Here is a 24,079-nt window from a genome sequence, read left to right as displayed (position 1 = left end):
GTGTGCCAGCACAGAGCTTTACCCTCTCCTTTCTCTCATCATCTCTAACACGAACATGACTCTGCACTATGCACACACATTACAGTCACCTAGACTTAACAGATACACCTATGCACACAGTTCTCTTACTTTGTGAAGGAAAGGTGCCTGTGGGCGCAAAGTACAAGGAAAACCTTTAGATTTCGGTAGCTTTAACTGCTCTTCAGGGTCTTCCAGCCATTGGTGCTATACAACTTCATTTGTTATTAGTCTTTGTGATAAAATAGGTGTTGGTGACTGCAATTTTGTGTCAATTTTCCAATGAGTATTCAGCTAATTCTGATTTCTCCAAATAGGCACCTCTTTCGTGCACACAGTCTGCCTCACATAATGTTATCTGCACTCAAAAGGTATTTTCTGTAAATGCCAATTGTGAGGCCTACAATTTCTTTCACAACTGGATGAATGACTTGATGTTATGTATCTTCAGGAGCCACCTAATCTTCCCTGCCACTGAACCTCAGAAAGTCAAAAATGCAACTTTTTACTCCCCTCCTCTTCAGTGTTCCAGTTGTGGCTGATAGATCTTGAAATTGCTTTCAATATTTGTTTGTTGATGTAGCCATGCATATAGTTCTTGTGCCAAGTTTTAAACATCAGAAATGGCTTCTGCTCAATGAACCAAGATCCTTACAATGATGCACTTATGGAATGAGCAGTGACAGCTGTAAATATGCAGATGCCAGTTTGTATGAGATGGTTTCCTGTACACACTGTAGCTGAGAACACATGTTAGGTTTCTGTCAGACAAAAATGTCAACCTACACTGTAAAATACACAAAATTGCATTCAGTGACACTTTTATCATCACAAAGGCTAATTGTTCTGGGGTAGCATAATTGAAGGATCTATAAAGAGCAAAAATCTGATAACATCATTAATAAAGATGGCAGTCTGCAACTGAGCACACTGTGGAACCCAACCACCACGAGATTGGAGTGGGAGCAGTAAATGTAGGACAGAAACAGATTGAGTGCCAGTGTGTCATAGCCAGTACCATAACAATTCAAGGATGAGGGCAGCAACTACACACCAGTCAATTACCACTTGACCATGTTTAGGATCACTCAGACAAATGCTTGACACAGCAGGAAGCCAGAGAGGATTTTATTGAGTCATATCACCTCAAGACCATATATCCATTGTAGGTGTGTATCAAATTAAATTCCTATTATGTAAAGGTTTTTAACTACTGTTACCAGTCACAAAAACTGTTAACTAATGTATTATTTAATTACTGTATACTGAGGGTATACCTTATCATTAGGCTATATGGTATTACAAAAACAATTTCACAATAGGTTCATGCAGATGTTAGTCTTTTCATAAATGCTGTGGAAGAAGAGAACAATTAGTAAGAGGCAATGTCAGTTTGTAAGCTGGAATGCTGTTTTCATGAATATGTTTTGTAATTAGCAGTTGATAATATTTGCATTGCAAATGCAAAGTTGCTTAGTGTTTTTGCTAGGTGCTCGTTGTGTGCCTGCCAGCTCATATTTTTATCCAATAATTTGACTAAATCAAGTTCTTCTATATCTCAAGTTCTTCTATATCTCAGTTGTAGTGAACAATCTTAATCTGCTCACATTTTGTCTGTCTGGTTTGGAATTGCATCATGTGAGTCTTAGATATGTTTAGATGCAACCCATTTAGCTGATGCCAAGTTTCTAAGGTACTGAGGGTGCTGAGACGAATTTGGGAATTTTTTCTGACACCTGATTTGCAACTAAGGCAGAAGTATCATCTGCAAATAGAACTGGTAACTCATTAATATGGAGCCATGTGGAGTACCTCAATATATTTTCTTCCAGTGTGAATAGTGATTTGTACCATTTAAAGAAATGCTGACTCTTTGTTTTCTGTTTGTTAAGAATGATCTATGCCATTGTAGGGCACTGCCCCTAATGCCATACTTTTCAAATTTCTAAGTAAGTAATGTGTGGTTCACAGAATCAAATGCCTTTGTGAGGTCACAGAAAATTCCTGCCACCGTATTGCTCCTGCCTAATAATGTACTTATTTTCTCAATGAAGATGTTCACTGCATCTGTGGTGTTTTTCCCTTCTTGAAATCCAAATATATTGTTTAGAATAATAGAATATTTTGCAATGAAATTTTGGATTTGGGCAACAGCAACTTCGTCAAATATTTTAGGTATGACTGGGAGAATTGAGGTAGGACGATAATTTCCCATCATCTCTCTTGATCCCTTTCTGAAGAAAGGGTTGACATCAGCATATTCCAGTACCTTTGGGAAACAGTCCTCTTCAGAACACTGATTTATTATTTGAACTAATAGGTTTGCAATTTTGTTGTGTACTGCTTTAATAACTGTGGTGGGTATTCTAACGCAACCTGCAATTTTTTTGTTTTTTAATGCTATGATTGTGTTTTCTACAGCCTTCATAGAAACTTTCAAAAATTTTGTGAATTTTTCAGACTTCTCATTTAGCCCAAATGGATTTACTTTGTTGTAAAAATCTGTTACATTCACATCAGACTTTGCTACATTTATAAAGAATTCATTAAAGACTCTGGTATTTGAGTAGGACTTACAAAAGTGTTTCCTTCAATGTTAATTTCTGAAATTTCTTGGTTACAGGCTTTAGCACATAACCCAGATTTAATGACTGACTTTGTTTGCATAAGGCAGATGTCAACAGTATCCCTTGCAGTTGTGGGATGTCATACATTGGTCATACTTTCAGGACAGTGTATTGAGCATGTGTGTCCCACACACTTCAAACAGTTGAGCAAATCTGCTATGGTACCATTCATTGTATGAAATACAACAACATGGAGTTTATAACATGCGCTTACAGCTATTGAGATAATGTTATTAAGGAAGCAGTTGAGATTAAATTAGTGAATAACCTTGTAAATAGAGACTGAAGTTTTTGCCTAAATTCTGCTTGGAATGTTGCTCTCTACCTGGTCAGACAAAGCAGAACCAAGAGTCAATTCTACTCAAGCCGTGGTAATTAATTTTCAGTTTAGGTAACTTCTGACATCAGTCATCTTGGGTTGTGTGGTGGCACAAGTGATTTTGTGTGTGTGTGTGTGTGAGAGAGAGAGAGAGAGAGAGAGAGAGAGAGAGTAACCAAACGTCTGTTGGAGAAAAACTTCAGCAGATATAATTTCTCCTTCCTTCTTGTTTCAGTTATTGTATTTTTGTGGTTATGAAAGTCGGCATATATTTTTTGTCACATTGTTACGTTCTTCACGTTCCACAAATTTTATCTGATCTGGTAATCACAAGGAACCTTTTCACCAATGATACTAGTCACTGCTATTTTGACATATATGGAAAGTTAGGTACAAAGCAACCAATAATGTTTTACAGTAACATGATTTAATATGCATAAAACAGAAACTACTTCATAAGATCACGTTTCTTGTAGGGGATATCAATGTGGGAACACCTTGTAAGTTTCATAAGACTTCCTGTAGCACAGAGAGATAATTTAATATCTGTCTCCAGTCATGGTGTAATGAATACATTGATCTCCAGATTTCAGAATTTGCAGCTGAGTTGGTGCCATCATCACAGCTTCTCTAACTGTTTTCCTCTGTTGTGTCAAATGCATATTCCAATTGCCTAATATCTGGACTCCAAACAGTCTGTGAATTAAAGACAGGCCACATGCCACTTGTGTTATATTGAATATTTCCTGCTGATGACATTGATTTTGTGTTAAGTGTCTGCTCCCAAGGTGTTACTGATATTGGAGTGATGTTATTTCCAGCTTGAGCTGCCTACATTGAGTATCAGCTTCAACTCTGTACTTATTCGAAAGTGTGTACCTTTCTTCTGCAAATTACCTGACACTCTAATCTCTTATCACCACATTTATTGCGTAGTCCAAGAAGTTTTGCACCAACACCACTAACACAGCATAGCAGACAAATTAATTTTGTTGGAAGAATTGATATACACAGAAAAAATATGGGTAGAAGGAAACAGCTAATGTTATGAAAGACTGTCTGGCATACAGTTTTTCCAGTCCACATTATGGTCGTGTTTCAAAAAGTCACAAGCTGAAATTCGCACTCTACACACGTGAGATGATTACTACAAAAAATATCAGCTGTTGAAGTATTGTGGGAACAGCAGAGTTCAGAAATCTGGAGATTACAGTTTCATTGAGAACTCTTGAAAGATCACAATTATTACATTTTCTAATGTACATTTTGTTTCATGTGAATTTTGTACTGATTCATAATTTTACCTGGTAGCATTATTTCAGTGACATACGAGGGCTGCCCCAGAAGTACCCAAACTAACAAAGTTCAGGAAAAGACAATTTTATTTCTCTGGAAAGTCTCCTTTCAGCTCAATACACTTTTCCCATTGATTGTCAATAGCTTCAATACCCTTTTTATAGTGAGAACTGTTGGCCTTCGCAAAATAGCTATCAATTGCAGACTCCACTTTATGATTGTCGGTAACTCTTTTTACCACAAAGCCATTTTTTCAAGTTTGGAAACAGAAAGTAATTGGAGGGAGCTAGAACAAGGAATGGGTGCATGAGAAGACAATCTGAAATTTAACTCATTGATTTTGACATGACGATTGTGTATATGTTAACTGGTGCATTGTCATGATGAAACAAAACTTCATTTTTTGCTAAACACAGCTGTTTTAGTATCATTTCAAGACAAAAATGCTGAAATAAGTCTGTATAATGCTCACCATTCATTACTTCTCTTTTTTGAAGATTTTCAGTGAAAATTATATCATGTGTATCCCAAAAAACTGATGTCATGAATAGCCTGCAGATAAAACTGTCTGTGCCTTCTTTGGAGCCACCTCTCTTTACATTCCACTGTTTTTACTGTACCTTTATCTTATGTGTGAAGTGGTAGGCCCATGTTTCATCCAGGGTTATGAACTGGTGCAAAAACTCAAATTTTATTGCTGTGAAACACTCTAGTGAAAAATCCTCACAACGCTGTTTTAGTTCCATTGTGAGTAATTGTGTGCACAGCTTGATTTGATTTGGACAGGGAATCTAAAACAGCTTACTGTATTTACTCGAATTTAAGCCGCGCTCGAATCTAAGCCGCACCTGAAAAATGAGACTCTAAATCGAGGAAAAAAATTTTTCCCGAATCTAAGCCGCACCTGAAATCTGAGACTCGAAATTCAAGGGGAGAGAAAAGTTTTAGGCCACACCTCCAAATCGAAAGAAAGTTGGTCCATTGTAATATGAGACACAATTTAGGTCGAATGAATGACGATACTGCTGTAGTTGTTTGGTTCGAGTCGTAAGCTTAGCAGTTAAGCTTTACCAGGTAGCTGTTGCTATGCATCAGGTGCTCCGTCCGTATTTATAGGGGTACCCTTCCTTTTTCACGTGCTTCGTCTGGTTTGAATTGATTGCTTATTTTTCTTTGATCTGATAAGTGCCGTTCTCTTTGTTATAGGTGTTTCTGTCACTCAAAGCAGAAAATGCATTACTGTACTGTGTCATGCATTGTTTGCCGCATTCTGATAATGACTTTTTATGGCCTGTCGCCGCTCGCAGCATGGCTTGCTTTTGTGCACGCTACCGCCGCTTACAATTAAAAAAACAAAGAGAGAAATTGTGTCATTAGCGAAACAATGGCAGGAGACTGCTATTTGTTGTTACTTACACTGCAGGTTTCTTTGATAAAGATCAACAAGAACCAAATAATAGACTGCGTTTGATAGAAGATGTTCTGAACGAGAGTTTAGCGAAAATTTTTCTCCGTTTGAAAATCTTTGCAGACGCCTCTTTAGTACATTACATTCTGCACAGAAATTAGAAACCTCTTAGATTTAAAAATCTAGTCAATTGCCGTGCTTCATTTCTGACTGTATCACTATTAGGCATAAGAATAATACAAATATAAACATGACATGATATGTATATTCTTCCGCATCTGCTGTTGTCTCACTCTAGCTTCGTAGTTTATTAGGCGGACAGGATTTAAATGAGATAGCAGCAAACACGAAAGAATACATGGCAAAATGTTTATATTCATATTATTCTTATGGTGAAGAGAATACTGCATGTGATTCACAATTCATAAAAGTTCCTATTAGCAACCATTTCTTCTCACAGGTAGAAAAAAATTCAGAAAGCAAAGTTGGCCTGACAAACATCCCCAACAGTCTTGCCAGTCGGATTTTCGTAGTACATTGAAATGCTGCTACATTCGAAGATGAACAACACAGAATTTGTATTTACTTCATTGGATAATGTATGAAAATGCAGTGGTCGAAACTCGGGGCGGAGAAATAAAGCTTGTCTTCACCTTTTTTTTAATTTATTTACTGACGCAGAGGTTTTGGTGCCAGTATTTATCTTTGTGACTGCGAAGCATGCCTGCGTAGCGCTACATATATTCGAAGACAGAAGTTAGTTGTGGTGGCTCCTACCGACATTTTTCAGAACTTCCGCTTACTTTGCACTTGATTCTAAGCCACAGGCGGTTTTTTGGATTACAAAAACTGGAAAAAAGTGCGGCTTAGATTCGAGTAAATACGGGGTCCAACCCGCCACTGCCTGCACCGAAACCGAGTTTATTGTGCGATATCACTCGCTGTATATCTAGAAAAGCCAAACAATGGCCTTAAATAGTGCAAGGAGTCCCTTTAGCAGGTTTCTGTTAGACACAATTTCTTAATGTCTAGTTGTCCTGAAAATTCTGTATCTTTTGCTCTCCAATGCCATGCATTTGAAGATTAGGTGTGATGCAGTTCCTTCACCCTCATTACAGATCCCACATTTAGGGTCTTCTTCCATTATACCCATTGTGTGTAGGTGTTTTTTGAAATTCCCATAGCTGGTTATCAGTCCAGTCATGAGTTTGATCTCTTTCCTGTTCAATCCCAGAATTACAGAATTTCTTTTAAAACAGGGCTTGGGCATCATTACCTTACCATGTTTTTGTTTATGGACCTTGGTCCAATATTCTACGTGCTATTTCCTGAGTCAGTTCCGTTGTTCTAGTTTGATCATAGTCTTGGTGATTGTCAGGACAGGTTCTGGTCCAAAAATGGAGTTGTTGCCCCCATCCTGGCCAATCTGTCAGCTTGTTCATTGCCACAGATCTCTGAGTGGCCAGGGACCCACACTAGGTGTACCCTATTGCTTCCCCGTAGCTCCACCAGAGCCCTGTGGCATTCTGCAACAATCTTAGATCTTGTTGCAGGAGCTGCCAGTGATTTCAGGGCTGCCTGGCTGTCTGATTAGATGTAGATGCTACGGTCATTGTAGCACCTATGCATATTCCCCTCCACACATGCCTTGATTGCAGTAATTTCAGCTTGGAAAAGAGTCCAGTTTTCCTAGAGAGATGCTCTCCAGTCTTGGCTGAGTTCCGTATGCCCCTGCCCCAATGCCTTGGTCTGATTTTGACCGATCGATGAACCAAACAATGTCCCCCGTATGGTGTTGAACTGTTTCTTCCCACTGCTCACTGCTTCCAATTATTATATTGTAAGGCTTGTTGAAGCAGTTGTGAGTTATTATATAGTCGGCAAGCATTTCCTCAGCCATTACTGTGTTTACCTCACTCACTATGTTAGTGTGTGAGTCTGGATATCCTGATGAAATCCAGTTTTTTCCAGTTTTAAGTATGTTGTATGCCCCAGCTTCTGCCTCCATCTTGACCCAAAGGTGTAGTGGAGGCATGTCCAGGATGGCTTCCAGCCCAGCAGTTGGTGTGCTGCTAATTCCGCCTGTTATGGCTAAGCAGGCCAGTCTCCGCACCTTAGCAAGCCCCTTAGCTGCAACCTGCGGTTCTACCTTCTTCCACCACACTATGGCCCCTTAGGAAATCCTAGGTCTAACCACTGAGGTGTATACCCAGTGCATAGCTTCGGGGCTTAGGTCCCCGTTTTTATCACAAGCTCTTCAGGTACTCACTAGAGTACTTTTTGCCTTGGAGCAGCACAAGCACACAATATTGTTGATATTCCTACCTGGACTTTCCATTGTAAAAATGAAATAAGGCATAACAAAAATATTGATATATTCTGATATTAGAATGCGTAGTCATGGGTAGCCTTCACTGTCATCACACAATGATAGACGATGACAAGAGTGCACATATTGATACCACAGTTAGGTACACAGAGCTACGATGAAGTCTGAAAAAGAGAACTGAACCAGGAGAAAGATGACAAAGAAGGGATTCCTGTGAATCATAGCAGACAGCTGGTACCATTGGTTTGTAGTCATAGCACAAGATACTTGAGCTTTCTGAGCAAATGAAATGGTATTTTTATGCGGATGACATTACTGTTGGAAAGTGATAAATGTCTGTAGTAAGACATGTCTCTGATGGCGACAAAGCTGCGGCTGCTTGTCTGCCTCAAAGTTCAAACTGAACAGGCAGGACATGGTGATGGCCAGATCTTTTATGGCTTAGTTGACACCATACTCCTGAAAGCTTTTGACTTCAAAAAATAGAGCCATTGTCAACTGCATGAGAAGGCAAGAGCTGAAGCATACCTGCTGAGACAGAGAGCTGATCACATCAATTTGCCGACAGAGGTTTCCTTTTCTGGCTCAATTCCAGCCACTGGGAAGGCAGATCCTGCTGTTTCTCTAGGCCACTACAAGGAGGAAGAACGAATGTTTAAAACTTAAGTAGTTTTGAAAAGTTTCCATCATTTTGCATAAATTATTAACTCCTCTCAAAATGACAACAGCCAAAACTTTCTTCCAGAATTTCGGTCCTTAGCATATTAGGAATAATTATCATGAAGGCGCTTTTCTCTTGGAAATTTTATTAGTGGTTTAAATCGTGACTGAATTTTCTAGTAACTTCAAATAAAATTGATAGGGAAATTATAGGTACTCCAATGGATTAGCTTAGCTACCAAAGGATGCTGAATCTGTCATGTGATTAATTGCTTATTAATCATTACTTGACTCTCTTTGTTTATGGCCTTGTGTGGTCACCCAAGCACGTATCACCACATGGTGATCCTGAGGTGGTCCATGGTGTTACATGTTCACATTTTTTGAGAAGTAAAGAATTTTAGGATATAGTTATCCACATAAGGATGAACAGTATATACTGGTACAGCAGTGAAGGGTGGTTGTCTCCATGATGTGATTTTTCCTTATTAAAAAGAACCATAGGTCTGACAACTTCAGCATAATCAAACTCCTTTTTTTGCCCACTGCCCCACACGGATCAAATGACTGTCTGCTGATCTTGTTGCCATTGCTTTAATGCTTTCTTTTTGTTATTCATAACTTTTATGATGATGCACAGCGCGCGCACACACACACACACACACACACACACACACACTCTCTCTCTCTCTCTCTCTCTCTCTTTCTCTCTCTTTATATAAGACTGTCCAATTTCAATACTGATCGTAGAAATCTAATACTCCATTTTGGTTACTTTCTCATATTACAAGCAGCCTATGCTTTTTTATGTTTCCTTATATGAATAATTGTTGATGGTATAGAAAAGGAGAAAGTTGGTGTTGTGGGTCAGATGTTAGACCTTTCTTCCTGTTTAAATGTTGTTAGTTAAATATATGTAAATATGTGTCATGCAGTATAACATTAGCATGTATTTCACTTTATTTTAAAGTTACTGTTAGTGCAGTGTTGAATGAAGAGAAACAGGAGTGTGCTGTTCCCTCGTTGAAGTACTCCTATGTTTAAAGTTTACATTAACTTGAATTAATGGTGCATTTTGTTTCTGATATTGCACACAATTTTAACATACAGTATGCTGTCACACCAGAAAAGTAATATTTCTTGATTTGTTCACTGCAGAATTCAGTTTTAAATGATTTCAGTAGAATTGTCTCCATAACTGTGGACACCCATTTTATAACAGTGGAGGATATCGAGTGAGACATAGAAATTTCACGATGTCTGAAGTTTCAGTTGTCTTTGTTAATGACTGAGTATGTATAATGAGGATGCGTAATGGCTCCTGCCTGCTAACATTATTCATTTGAAATATATGTCTGTGTGCATTCCTTATAGTGGCAGGCATGTAAAGACGTTTACTGAGATAGCTTGTTAGATTTACTGTATTCCATTCTCTACTATTCCGCATAAGAGCTTGCTGAGCCTCTTCATGCATGCTGAGTCAACTCTGAAGAAGACTTTACAGTTGACTGTTACATGACTATATATAATTTGTATACTGCAGATTCACCAATATGTGGTCACCAGAGAATCCAGTTGAAGAGTTGAAGTGGATAACAATACTCTGTTATTTTTAGGTTATGTCCCTCAGTGGGAGTAATGTGGAGTCATTAGTGTGGTTTACAGAAACCTGATGGTGCAACATGTGAAAGGAGTGTGATGGGTTCTTGCAGGGCAGATGCAGCTATCATGTCGCACCTGTGGGAATACGTTGTGGTCGAGGAGGCAGCAGCAGTGGCAGCGAACAACTGGTAAAACACAACTCCAGCAGACCATTCTGTAGGGGTGATTTGTTTTTGAGGTTCAATTTTCTGTTTGGGCAAATCTTGCAAGTTTTCAGTATAAAAGCCTCAGCAATGTACATTACATAGCCAAAAATTTAACTTATTTGTTAATACTAGCAGAAAAAAGTTATATACACTTACTTGTGCTGTGAATTTTGTTGATCCTGTGCCAAATACTGTGCAAGAGGTGCCTGAGTATTGCATGTGGTACCAGTATAACTAGCACAGAAAGTTTCAGTTCATGCAGCAGCATTTTATTTGTTTTTAAAAACTGGCTGAGGATTTTATACATTGTTTTGTGCTAATACAATTATGACTCGTGAAAAATGCATACCTCTGGTTTTGGTTTATTTTTCAGGTTTATGTGCTGTAGCTACTCTCTTCTTTTAACATTAATTCCATTCTGTACCACTCTCCTGAGGAGCTTGGTGTGGCCTCTTTGTAGCCCTTTTCTTTGAAGCTTTGTATTTGTTTTAAAATGTGCATGTGTAATGTTTGTATCTTTTTCTAGTATTTTTATTTTATCTGTTTGTGTATTTTCAGAAATAGTATATACAACCCAATAATTTCAATTCTTTCTTATTTCTGCAAATAATCCTTTCTTCTTATTTGCAGTTCTCCAAAACATTTGATTTTTCTTCTTGCTATGCTGAATATATTGGCTTCTATTAATAACCACGCTGTTTCTGTCTTACGTATAAAATGGCTGTGACTCTTTTCATTGGTTGCCAGGGCTGATGCACCAGTCATGGGCCATTTGTGGGAGTTTTCTTTTGCAACTGAACTCGAGTTGGGGTATGGTTTATTTTTTTCCTTCTGTAACAAATTTATTAATTCTTGTATTACCCTTGCTTTGCACTAGTGTAGTTCTTTCTTCTGGGCCTCTTCCTTTGCTATGTAGTTCCTGGTTTTATTGAATGTTTACTACATTTCGATGTCAACCTTTTTTCATATATGGTGATGTATGTGTGTTTTTTGTGAAACATATATTAACATTTATGAATCCTATCCAATGTCTCCAAATTTCTTGAAGTCGGAGCATGATAACAGTTTTAATTTGAGTGACTTTAAATGATAAATATAATGTATTACATATATTGTGTCATCAAATTACCTTTAAGATGAGAGAGAGTAACTTTAGATGTACCTCAAGTGAGTGTTATATAACATTTAAAATTCATGATATATATAAATTATCTGCTGAATAATGTTGGAAAATGCAGGGCTCTGTAGATATTGCTGTTTTAGGTATTGAAGCCGAAATGTCAGAAAATCTCCCACTGAGATAGGCCAAAGCTTATTGCAGGGACTAAAAAATTGTAGAATGTGATGACAGCCAGTATGAGTGCCATAACAGTACCTTCCTCCTCCCACTCTGCCCCCCCCCCCCCCCCCCCCCAAATCCACAAACACACGCGTGCATGCAAACTGCATATAGCCATCACACCATACGAATAAAAGGTACTAGCAGATACAGACAATAAACATAAATTTAAAAAAATAAACACTTGTGAAGATGTGAAGTGTATGTAGTGAAAAGTGCACATAGAAATCAAGAGTAGAACTTCCTGGACTGTACAGGCCACCAGTATGTAGGCCCATGATGGCACATATGTGAAGGAAGTACCGTACAAAGTTCTAAGTGGAACCAAAAACCATCAAAACCTAGAGTAAGTGGTGCACCAAAAGTGACTTTTACCTTAATGTTAGGGAATTAATACCAAAGACTGTAATGCAGAAACATACAGACAATTTAATCATATAGCTATCATAATTAACCACATAGCTATTATATACATACGCAGTAAGGAACAAAATATGTATTGAAGTACAATGAAGATGTTTCAAAAATAAAAAGGTGTATGGCAATCAAGCAGCCTTTTATTTAGATACAGACACAGACCTTATACACTTAGATGATGTTGTAATCAATTTAGTAACCTAGAAATGACAGATACGAAAAAAGAAAAAAAGGAAGTACCTTTCTGTGAGGCCAGTTTAAGGTCGAGGAGGCCTAAAAGCCCTGATGAACTCCAGGATCCTGTTAAGTAAGTTATTCTACTTCCATATAATATGTGATGATGACATCTAATAAAATTTTGTAATAACATTGCCCCATAAACAAAGTTTTCGTGTCTTATACATATATAAAAGAGAAATGAGCATTGTTTATAGTGCATTCTGCTCATATTTTGAGAGTCACACTAATGAAAAGGGAGAAGGAAAAGTGACTGTTAAGAACAAATATTATATCTACTATTTCTTTTATGTAATAACCCAGTGACACCTTCCATAGGTGCGTGTAAAAACACCTAAAGCTGTTATTAGGAGACTAAAATAAATCTGATAAAATTACTAATTACTGGTTGCTGCAATTGATTGCACAATAATAAATCTGTGGAATTAGACCTCACACTTACAGATAGTGGTTCCTCCCCATCTACCAATCAAAAGTGATACAGGAAAGATGGGAAATGGTGATAGTACACAAAGTATACCTCCACCCCTACTCCTCCTTCACCAAACACAAAAAGGTGGCTTCCAGAATAGTATAGATGTAGATGCAGATCCATTTGTAACTAATTTCACTATTTTTTTTCTTTTCCTGTGACGTTAGTTAACAGAATACATCTGCTACGCATTTTTCTTTCTCATGTATAACAATTTCAAAGTTTTACTGTTGGCCAGTGTGTGTAGTTTAACCTGCCTGGCATAATATTATCAGTAAATTATTCCATTATTAAAACTGGATTTCATGTTGATAGTGTTCTAATTTTGTTATCAGTGCTTGGCAAGAAATAACTTTAAGTAATTTGTACAATAATTTTGTGTAATGAAACATTGAGTTATTTTGCTGTGGTGACTTACGCACATTATAATACAGGAGCCACAGGGAGTAAAAGATGATATGATAGAAAATGAGAAACAGGAACATCATCTAAAAGAAAAAGAAAAAACAGGGAATACATGGAAACAATAATGGCTTATAAGCTAACAATGATGGTGGGAAATTAATTAAAAAACAAATGTAGTAGATTTCAGACCATAAATCGTTACCTGTGAAAGGGAAGCAGTGGTTGGAAAGGGAGTGAAACAGGGTTGTAGCCTATCCCTGATGTTATTCAATCTGTATATTGAGCAAGCAGTAAAGGAAACAAAAGAAAAATTCAGAGTAGAATTAAAAGCCATGGAGAAGAAATAAAAACTTTGAGGTTCGCCGATGACATTGTAATTCTGTCAGAGACAGCAAAGGACCTGGAAGAGCAGCTGAGCAGAATGGACAGTGTCTTGAAAGGAGGATATATGATGAACATCAACAAAAGCAAAATGAGGATAATGGAATGTAGTCAAACTAAATCGGGTGATACTGAGGGTACTAGATTAGGAAATGAGACACTTAAAGTAGTAAACGAGTTTTGCTATTTGTGGAGCAAAATAACTGATGATGGTTAAAGTAGAGAGAATACAAAATGTAGACTGGCAATGGCAAGAAAAGCGTTTCTGAAGAAGAGAAATTTGTTAACATCGAGTATAGATTTAAATGTCAGGAAGTCGTTTCTGAAAGTATTTGTATGGAGTGTGGCCATGTATGGAAGTGAAACATGGATGATGAATAGTTTGGACAAGAAGAGAAAGTAAGCTTTCGAAATGTGGTGCTACAGAAGAATGCTGAAAATTAGATGGGTAGATCACATAACTAATGAGGAGGTATTGAATAGAATTAGGGAGAAGAGCAATTTGTGGCACACCTTGACTAGAAGAAGGGATTGTTTGGTAGGACATGTTCTGAGACATCAAGGGATCACCAAATCAGTATTGGAGGGCAGCGTGGAGGGTAAAAATCATAGAGGGAGACCAAGAGATGAATACACTAAGCAGATTCAGAAGGATGTAGTTGCAGTAGGTACCGGAAAATGAAGAGGCTTGCACAGGATAGATTAGCATGGAGAGCTGCATCAAACCTGTCTCTGGACTGAAAACCACAACAAAAACAACAACAACACGTTTAATATAAAGGTACAGATCAGGAAGAAACTTAAGGTGATGATTATACTGTAAATAATACATTTAAAACAAATATTACTGAAACTGAAGTAGTCTCAGGCATAAGCAGCAAGGCTGTTTTAAAATACCCCATGAAATTCATTCTAGTTCATGCACAAAAATGCTCACATTCTATTGACATGGTAAAAGTTCTCTATTAAGAGGTACAAAAACTGATAAATGACAGCATATCCTGCTGCAAAATGATAGAGGATTTTAATGTAAAACTGCTTCACTGGAAAAATTTTGATATCATACTGTAAATGGCAAAAACTCAAAAACTGGTAGGTATTGGAAAATGCTGAGAACAACATGCTTTTCTTACTGCTATTTGGAGAAGAAAATGGATCAAAATACACCTTGCAGAGATGAAATTGAACTAAAATTGAAAGGCAGACAGTTGCGGATACAAAGAGAGAAAATGAAATGAAAATTTCACACAGAAAAGAACAACTGTTAATGAGAAAGAGACAACTTCAAGCAAACAATAATAGGTAAATAATTGGCTACTGTATGGCAAATTAAAAAAGCAATGGAAAATCCTCAATGACCGGAGAAAATTGTTTGTGTGCGTGTGTGTGTGTGGGGGGGATTGTTTCAGAATGCCTTTTGTCCAAAAGCTTACTTGTTTAGCAGTCTTTTGTTTATTGCTGTCTGTGGCTCAAGATCTCCATTATATGCTGAGTAGCAGTCTATCCTCTTAATATCAAATAAAACAAAACTACGCGAGAATATCTTTAAGGGAATGTGGGAAGATGCAATGAAAATGTGATAGGAGAAGCAACAGAAAACAGTAAGAATGAGAAGAAGAAAAATGCTCTTATGTTGGATGGACACCATATTTTAGACACCATATTTTAGCAGTTAACATACCAGAAACTAATAAGTAATAACAGAAAAAAATATCTCGTAGAACCAACTGAAAATTTTGTAATAAATTTTTGTAGTTTAAGAGGCAAAGCAAAAACACAGATAGATCACACTGACAGTAAATACATGGCAGAAGTAATGCCAGATGAGACACACAAACATGTTTGGGATACAAGAAAAGAAAAGTTAATAGAAAAGAATAGAAAAGATGATAGTTCAACAATGTAGGAGAAGATAAGGGGACATGTGAACTTGCAGAAAGACACAATTAAGACACTTACATAAAGCTTTTAGCAAAAGCTTTCATCAGCAAAAGAGTGTCACACATCATTCATACAAGCAAGGAAGCACACCTCATGCACACGACTGCCAACTCCAGCATGTTGGGCCTGAGATGCAATGAAAATGTGATAGGAGAAGCAACAGAAAACAGTAAGAATGAGAAGAAGAAAAATGCTCTTATGTTGGATGGACACCATATTTTAGACACCATATTTTAGCAGTTAACATACCAGCATGTTGGGCCTGAGATGCTGGAGTTGGCAGTCATGTGCATGAGTTGTGCTTGCTTGTGTGTATGAATGATGTGTGATTCTCTTTTGGTGATGAAGGCTGTGGCCGAAAGCTTTATGCAAGTGTCTTTTAATTGTGCCTGTCTGCAAGTTAATGTGTCTCCTTCACGGTATCTGGCAATCTATCTTTTCGTGCATTGTTGATATTCCTATCTGAAGTGTCCATTTTTTGAAAGATGATATTTCAATAAAAGTAGTTAAATAAAATTTATTTGGAATATTCCACTAAGCTGTCTCTTTTGGTGCTGTTCCTATTTACATTATGTAATCAATTTTGGAGTTACATAACTAAATCCTCATATGTCTAAATCAAGCAGTAATGGAATACATGGAAACATGAGTAGTATACATGTAGAAGGTTCACTATACAAACGAAATTTAGAAGAATGATTCAAGAAGGCAATAGCAACATTTATACTGGCATTTAGACAAACCAGTGATCAAATACAGAAATAAAAATACACCTTCATTAACTGTCATTGAACCAAAAGGTGAAGACAAAATGAACAAGTCAAACAGAAGGATTCTGGGATTTTTATGACTACACAGTATTCAAAATAATGAAAACAAATATGCTTTGACAGTTATATTGCACAAATAGTGGGCACAGCTGTTTCATGGCTTTTATGTTATCTGTATGACAGAAAGAAGTATGTATTAGTTCCATGTCAATCAAATAGCTGTAGGCACTTTGAATTTGATGCATTTATGGTGTGCTGCAGGGATGTATTGTGTACTCGCAATTATTCGGGGTAATAATTGAAAAACATGAATAATTGAGGTATTTTTAAATGTGTAATCTTTGTCCAAAAGTTTATCCAAGTTCTGTGCATAGGTATTTTAGGCCTGTTAATTTCTTAAAATAGTCTGTGATGTTGGTCTGCTTGTGAGAAGAGTTGACATTTTTTCACTTGGCATTTTGAATTTATTTTGCGACAGTAGTGTCATTGTACTGAAACCTTCCCTGGCCCATATAATCTAGAAGAGTATTAACATGTTACAGTGGACTACAGTGGCTGAAGACGTCACTGTCTTCATCTCCATTGTTACATTAATGTCCTCTTCATTGTTTCATTGTAAAGCAGCAGACACAATTCTGGTGTCACTCACCTATAGGAAGCTCGCTTCACATATGTCAGTCTTCAGCTACTCATTTAAGTTTTCCTCATCAGTATCTTGAAAACCATTTTAACCCATTGTAGGATTCATGATTTGTGTTGTTATTTCTTAATCACTGAAACCCTGAAAATCACTTTCTTCTATACATGGAAGACCTTCCTCCATGGTCGAACTAATGTATGTGGCTTGACTTCCTGCCAGGCATCAGAAATCTTGTGCATGGCATTTAAAATTGTCAGCTTTGTCCAGAATGCTACCAAATCATCCTCATCAGCTAGGATTCTCAGTAGACCAGCTCGGTAGCACTGTTTTACCAATGGAATTATGCCTTGGTCCAGTGTCTGTATGATGGCAATCATGTTATGATAGTTATGATTACACTATCAGATATAACAGTCCTCTTGTTGGGATGTGAAGGGGTATTATCAAGCAATGGAACAGCCTTCTGTGGCAAACTTTTATCTTCTAGAAATTGTCATACTTGCAATACAAAAGTGTGTTGAACTGGTTTTTGAAAATTTCACTATCTATCAATGCTCTTTTGTGTTGTAATAATGCACAGGGAGAGCCTTAGCCACAATTTCCTTGAATGCTCAAGGTTTTTTTTCAATTTCCAATGTCTAGTAGCTTCAGTTTGAGGTTCCCAGAAGCATTAGCAGTGCACAAAATTGTAATGCATTTCTTAGACAACTTATATCCAGGACCACAAACTTTGGTCTTGAAAGCAAGGGTTCTTGTTGGTAGACATACAGACCACTTTTGTGTGCATTATAAATTTGGTTTGGCGTGAAATTTTCTTCTTCCTCAAATAGTTGGAACTCTTTCCAGAAGGAATTGGCTGTCGTAACATTTGAACCAAGTTGCTCCCCTTGCACTTTAAGTTTAACCCTAGAGATTCATGAAAAAATTTAGCTCTAGTGGCAAACATCACACCAGAAACAATGACACCTTCAGCTCATTTTTGGCTAAACAATTGCAAAAGAGCAGTATCTAATTCATCAAATGTATCTCTCTTGATGCTTTTTCATGTAAATGGTCGAGAACTAGGATCACATTTCCTGACAAAATCCTGTATTTGCTGCTTATACTTTTTAATGTCCCAAATAGTCTGCATTACAGTACCATAATTAGAACTTAGTTTTGCAGCAGTTTCCCCCTTTTCAAATTTTTCAGTTAACTCTAGTTTTTGTTTTAATGCCAACACATTTCTTTTGTTTCTCCATCTTCTCCTCTACAAACTTCTTTTAACTTGAATCATTGCCACTTACACACCTGTTATCATAAATATGAGTTTGCTTCCGATTTACACAGAACATGTTGGCTGATAACAATGGAAATGACACTCTGTTGTCAGGGGCCAGTTGTTAAAATAATGGAAATGACACATTGACTCACTAAGTGTGTGTGTGTGTGGGGGGGGGGGGGGGGGAGTGATGCGAAAACCGGGTAATCCGCTCATGAATAATCAGGAGTACACTGTGTTTTGGTCTTGGTCTTTTGTTATTTGTTATATGTCAGCAGTCTCCTACTTTCATTGTAGATAACAGTAGTTCAGGAATAAAAAACAGTACTAGTCTTCTTACTGAAAAGACAAGAAGTGAAATATATGAAAATGTCAACAGATGATTAACAGAAAATGGATCTTGGATTTTCATTAGATTTAGACAAGATTTGGTACAAACAATCCAGTACTTCTCATAGAAATAGTACCAAAACAATGAAGTACAGGAAATAAATGCTGTCTGGTATTTGGGACCACAAGTTGATCACAACCTTAATTGGAAAATCAACACCCTATAATTAATGAAGTCCCTTAATTCAGTTACATATTAGTGTGCTTAATTACAGCTATATGTAATTTAAAATAATGAAATTAACTGCATTCTGCTTATTTTCATTCACTAATGAGCTACAGAATAATGTCCTAAGCCATGAGTCTTTCTACTGGTTCAGTGCTGTCAACATCTTTTGCTGTCCTCCATCTTTCCGCATCTTGCGTTTCTCTTTTCATCTTTGCATACCTATTACATTACATGCAACATATTTTATAATCCTTAGTGTATTCTGGTTTTGGTGTATCCCTAATACGTTTCCCTCCTACTGTTCTTTATGGGGCCTTATAAATTATTCTTGGATGCCTAATCAAATGTCTCATTAACCTGTCTTTCAGAGACTTCTTTCCTCACCTGTTCTTTTTAGTACTTTTTATATTTACCTGTTCACTTAATTTTTTGTTTTATACTCTTGTGTCCCATCATGTTTCAAATACTTCCATCTTCTTCATCTTCTAATTTCCAGTGATTTGTGTATCTCTTCCTGACAGTGCTGTACCACAGACATAATCTGCCTGTAAATTCTTTTTCAGTTGCATATCAATATCCATAACAGCAGAACTCCTTTAATGAAGAAAATATTTCACCTGTGCCAATCTACTTCTAATGTTTTCTTTGATTTGGGCTTTCCGATGTTTCCTTTGCTTTGGGCATGTGGTGTGATCTTGTTTCTTAACTAGGAGACTTCTTTCACTACTTCCACTACTGTGTTGTTTCCAGTTTTGATATTTAGCTAGTTGTTATTCTCTTTTCCATTACTCTTCCTCTCTCTTGGCTTTACTGTCCTTAAGCCATATTCCATGCTCAGTATGTTACTTATTTGTTTCAACAGGTCTTATGTTTTCCTTGCATCCAGCCAGAAGGACAATGTCGTCTACAGATCTTAGCCTCAATGTCTGTCCCCCTTGGAATTTTATTCTTCTTATAGAGTTTTATTTCACTTCATGTACTGCTTCCTTGGCATCCAAATTGAACCACAGTAACGTTAATCTTCAAGCTTGCCTTACTCACTATCACTGTACTTTAGCTCCAACTTGTAAGAATTGTGAATGTCTTACTCCACCTTCATGTTCCATAGCCAGTACCACTTCAAGCTTTCTTTCTATTCTTCTGGTATATCTTATACTGTAGCTCACTTGTTTGTCCTCACATCTTTTTTGTGTTGTGTTAAACTCTCACCATATTACAGGACCATGTTATTTCTTTCACATCAGTTTTATCCTCTATTTCTGTCATACTGTGGGACATATCTCTCCATTGTACAAGTCTTCAGTGTACTCTTACTACCTGCCTGCCCTTTCTTTTGAACCTTGTAGGTTCTTGTGAACAGTGTAAGTTAGCACCTATTTGTTTTACTTCTTTAAAATAATGTTTAATATAACTGTGTGTCATGTCAGTTTTTTCTAATGTCTTATCACTTACAGTATCTTTACATGTTTCTCTCACCTATTCTTATTTGTCGTGGAGTCATTCATGGCTTCTTTGCCTCTGCTTTTACTATATATTTGGTTTCCTTTTTTATTATATTCCTCTTCATAAGTGTTTTGAATATGCTGTTGCTGGACCTACTGCAGTGTGGACATCTTACTAACACAGTTTTATTCTAGCCTACTGAATAATACTTACTATTCTACAGTGTACATATGCCATTACATGAAGAGATTTCAGTGGCAAATTGATCATTATTTCTCATATAGGAATATTAGAAATAAAGGAAGGATGTGGATAACGAAGTGGGAAAGTAGTGATTCAAAGATCTGAACTGTACTGGTCACTTTTGTACTGATTTGTCAGTGTGTTATTTAAGTGTGGTCCGTGTGATGAACGCCCCTTGGATATCTTGGTTTGCCCTACATGAACTAAGTAACAAAGCCTTCGAAAATATGTTGTGAGTTGTGATACTCATCATAGAACATTCATTAATGAACAGTCAACTTTGTTATAATGGTTATTGCATGTAATGTTGTTACCAGTAATAGGCACTTGAATAATTGGACTCTCATCTCCATTGCCATAGGAAAGACTGAATTGGAAGTAGGTTGAGGAACACAGACCAACAAAAATCAGCACCTGCTTGGAAACAAAGTGTGTTATTTTCGGCGTTTGAAAATGGGAAGAAGTATGTTGTAGGAAAATGAGAAGTAAACATGTGTGCAAAAGAAAGCACAAGGTAGAGTGAAAAGTATGACTGTCACAAAGAAATCTACTAATGCAGCAAAGAAAAGTTCACAAGTGGGGAAAAAATTAATAATTTGGAAACAATTTTAGTATCATCAGTCATGTGTGAAACAAAGGAAAAGTGAATATACAAAAACTCGTTATTTTATAAGTTAAATCTGGAACGCAGGTCTCTGATACATAGAAGAACTAGATAAACAAAAGACTTTCCTGAAATGGATAAAGATTTGCTGAAAGATAAAGTAAGTTGACTTCTTCAAAATGTGCAACATCTGAAAAATTAAACAATTCTGCTTATTGTTTGCTTAGAAGGCTTGCGTAGTTCAGATTACACAGTCAGTCTGTTCCTATATGAGTACTATGTAACTGTAGAACTGGAAAACTTAAATATAAATGTGCCGGACTAGCATATTCCTAACATAGAATCAATATGGAATGAATGATTCTATATGCTTGAAAAGATGACTTCGATACTAATATATTTAGAGTAATGTATGTTTTGGAAACCTGTGCTCAGGACCTGGAGTTTAGTGTGGAATTTAAGCCATAACATACCTTGACATTTTTCACAAATAGAAAGCACTGCCTGAGATGAGTCATTTTCTGTATCAGAAAAAGAAACGAGTGATGTGGGGATTGCAAGGTGAACTTTGCAAAATACTCAAATATTTATTTTCCCTGTTGTGTATAAATTATTGTGTGCAATAATTACTAATAATAGGGGCTTCTCAAGGGAACTAGTGAGACTGAGGTATGACACAAGAACAAAGTTTTTTTGAATACCTATCAGAAGAGGGTGCATGGGATGAAATTCAAAATTTCACATATTATGTTTCAATTTCTATTGGATTTTTGTAAGAAATGATATTAGAGAGAAAAAGGTTGTGAAGGGAATGTAATAGCTAGTCCATAAGCAATTTTTCTGATGACTTTAACTTGCTACATATTTTAAGAAAAGTGACAGTGACTAAAAGTTGAAGATGGTTGTGATTACATCAGATATTAATAATCCTAGCAATATTACGAAGATAACAAACAAGGGACAAAACAAATAGGCATAGGGTGAAATAACCATGAATGATGATTTGTACATAGTAAGTGATTTCAATAGTTCTAAAAAGTGCAGATTTCTCAATCATTTTTCTTTAAAGGAAGCAAGTTACTAAAATGTGGCCTCCAAGTAATTTTATCAAAGTGAAATGTGATCCACTTTTAATTTTGTGTTGTTGTGTTCTTTAGTCCAGAGACTAGTTTCTCTTCATCTCTGTGTAATTACTGCAGCTTGCATCCATTTGAATCTCCTTACTATAGGTGTGCTGTGCTATCCCTCTAAAATTATTACACCTACCCCCCTCCCCGTCCCGCCCTTTCCACTACTTTTCGCTATATCATTACCAAATGCCTCAGGATTAGTTCTATAAATGCACCCATTTTTATAATCAAGTTGTACCATAAATTTCTATATTTTACTTTCAAATTTTAAGGTTAAGAAAATAGTTTCTCTGAAAATGAAAGCTGTGGTTAGTAGTATTTTTGACATCTTTGATGTGGGGAGTTTTACATCATATTTATGAGCTCTACTGTAATTAGTATGACATGGCATATGCCAGAGATTGTCGAGTATTAGTAATGACATTCTTTCCCAACAACTTGTGGAGGCTCTGTATTCAAATGGTAGAAGTGCTCTGTAGTTGTTAATAACAAACTTATCAAACCACAATTTGGATTTCAGAAGTATCATCATCAGCCAGTCCCATTAATGCATTCTCACCAAATAATAAGACTTAAAACACTCATTGGCTGAATCATGCCAGAGCGTTTTCGTTAGCTACTTAGATCTGCACATTAGATTAGATTAGATTAGATTAGATTAGATTAGATTAGATTAATACTAGTTCCATGGATCATGAATACGATATTTCGTAATGATGTGGAACGAGTCGAATTTTCCAATACATGACATAATTAGGTTAATTTAACAACATACTTAAGTTAATATAACAACTTTATTTTTTTGTGTTTTTTGTTTTTCTTTATTTTTTATTTTTATTTTTTTAATATTTTTTTCTTTTTTTTCTTAATTTATATCTAAAAATTCCTCTATGGAGTAGAAGGAGTTGTCATTCAGAAATTCTTTTAATTTCTTCTTAAATACTTGTTGGTTATCTGTCAGACTTTTGATACTATTTGGTAAGTGACCAAAGACTTTAGTGCCAGTATAATTCACCCCTTTCTGTGCCAAAGTTAGATTTAATCTTGAATAGTGAAGATCATCCTTTCTCCTAGTATTGTAGTTATGCACACTGCTATTACTTTTGAATTGGGTTTGGTTGTTAATAACAAATTTCATAAGAGAGTATATATACTGAGAAGCTACTGTGAATATCCCTAGATCCTTAAATAAATGTCTGCAGGATGATCTTGGGTGGACTCCAGCTATTATTCTGATTACACGCTTTTGTGCAATAAATACTTTATTCCTCAGTGATGAATTACCCCAAAATATGATGCCATATGAAAGCAATGAGTGAAAATAGGCGTAGTAAGCTAATTTACTAAGATGTTTATCACCAAAATTTGCAATGACCCTTATTGCATAAGTAGCTGAACTCAAACGTTTCAGCAGATCATCAATGTGTTTCTTCCAATTTAATCTCTCATCAATGGACACACCTAAAAATTTGGAATATTCTACCTTAGCTATATGCTTCTGATTAAGGTCTATATTTATTAATGGCGTCATACCATTCACTGTACAGAACTGTATGTACTGTGTCTTATCAAAATTCAGTGAGAGTCCGTTTACAAGGAACCACTTAGTAATTTTCTGAAAGACAGTATTGACAATTTCATCAGTTAATTCTTGTTTGTCAGGTGTGATTACTATACTTGTATCATCAGCAAAGAGAACTAACTTTGCCTCTTCATGAATATAGAATGGCAAGTCATTAATATATAATAAGAACAACAAAGGACCCAAGACT

The 24,079-nt window shown here is 36.5% G+C and overlaps 1 protein-coding gene across 6 annotated transcripts in view; it reads left to right on the top strand.

Annotated features, from left to right (window-relative positions):
• LOC126255010 (carnitine O-palmitoyltransferase 1, liver isoform) overlaps nucleotides 1–24,079 on the top strand; it is a 270,808-nt gene that overhangs the window by 216,404 nt on the left and 30,325 nt on the right. For 4 of the 6 annotated variants that reach the window (XM_049955360.1, XM_049955357.1, XM_049955359.1 and 1 more), the window contains one exon: nucleotides 10,370–10,447. The exons of 1 other annotated variant lie outside the window; for it this stretch is intronic. In XM_049955360.1, the coding sequence (XP_049811317.1) occupies nucleotides 10,370–10,447 (78 nt within the window). Of the gene's footprint in view, nucleotides 1–10,369; nucleotides 10,448–11,212; nucleotides 11,276–24,079 lie in introns of all 6 variants that reach the window. One more of the 6 variants, XM_049955361.1, reaches the window with a different exon arrangement.

This window comes from Schistocerca nitens, chromosome 1, assembly GCF_023898315.1.
Source record: "Schistocerca nitens isolate TAMUIC-IGC-003100 chromosome 1, iqSchNite1.1, whole genome shotgun sequence".
NCBI lineage: Eukaryota > Metazoa > Arthropoda > Insecta > Orthoptera > Acrididae > Schistocerca > Schistocerca nitens.
The sequence above is the reverse complement of the archived record's forward strand: the minus strand, read 5'-3'. Positions and strand labels throughout refer to the sequence as shown.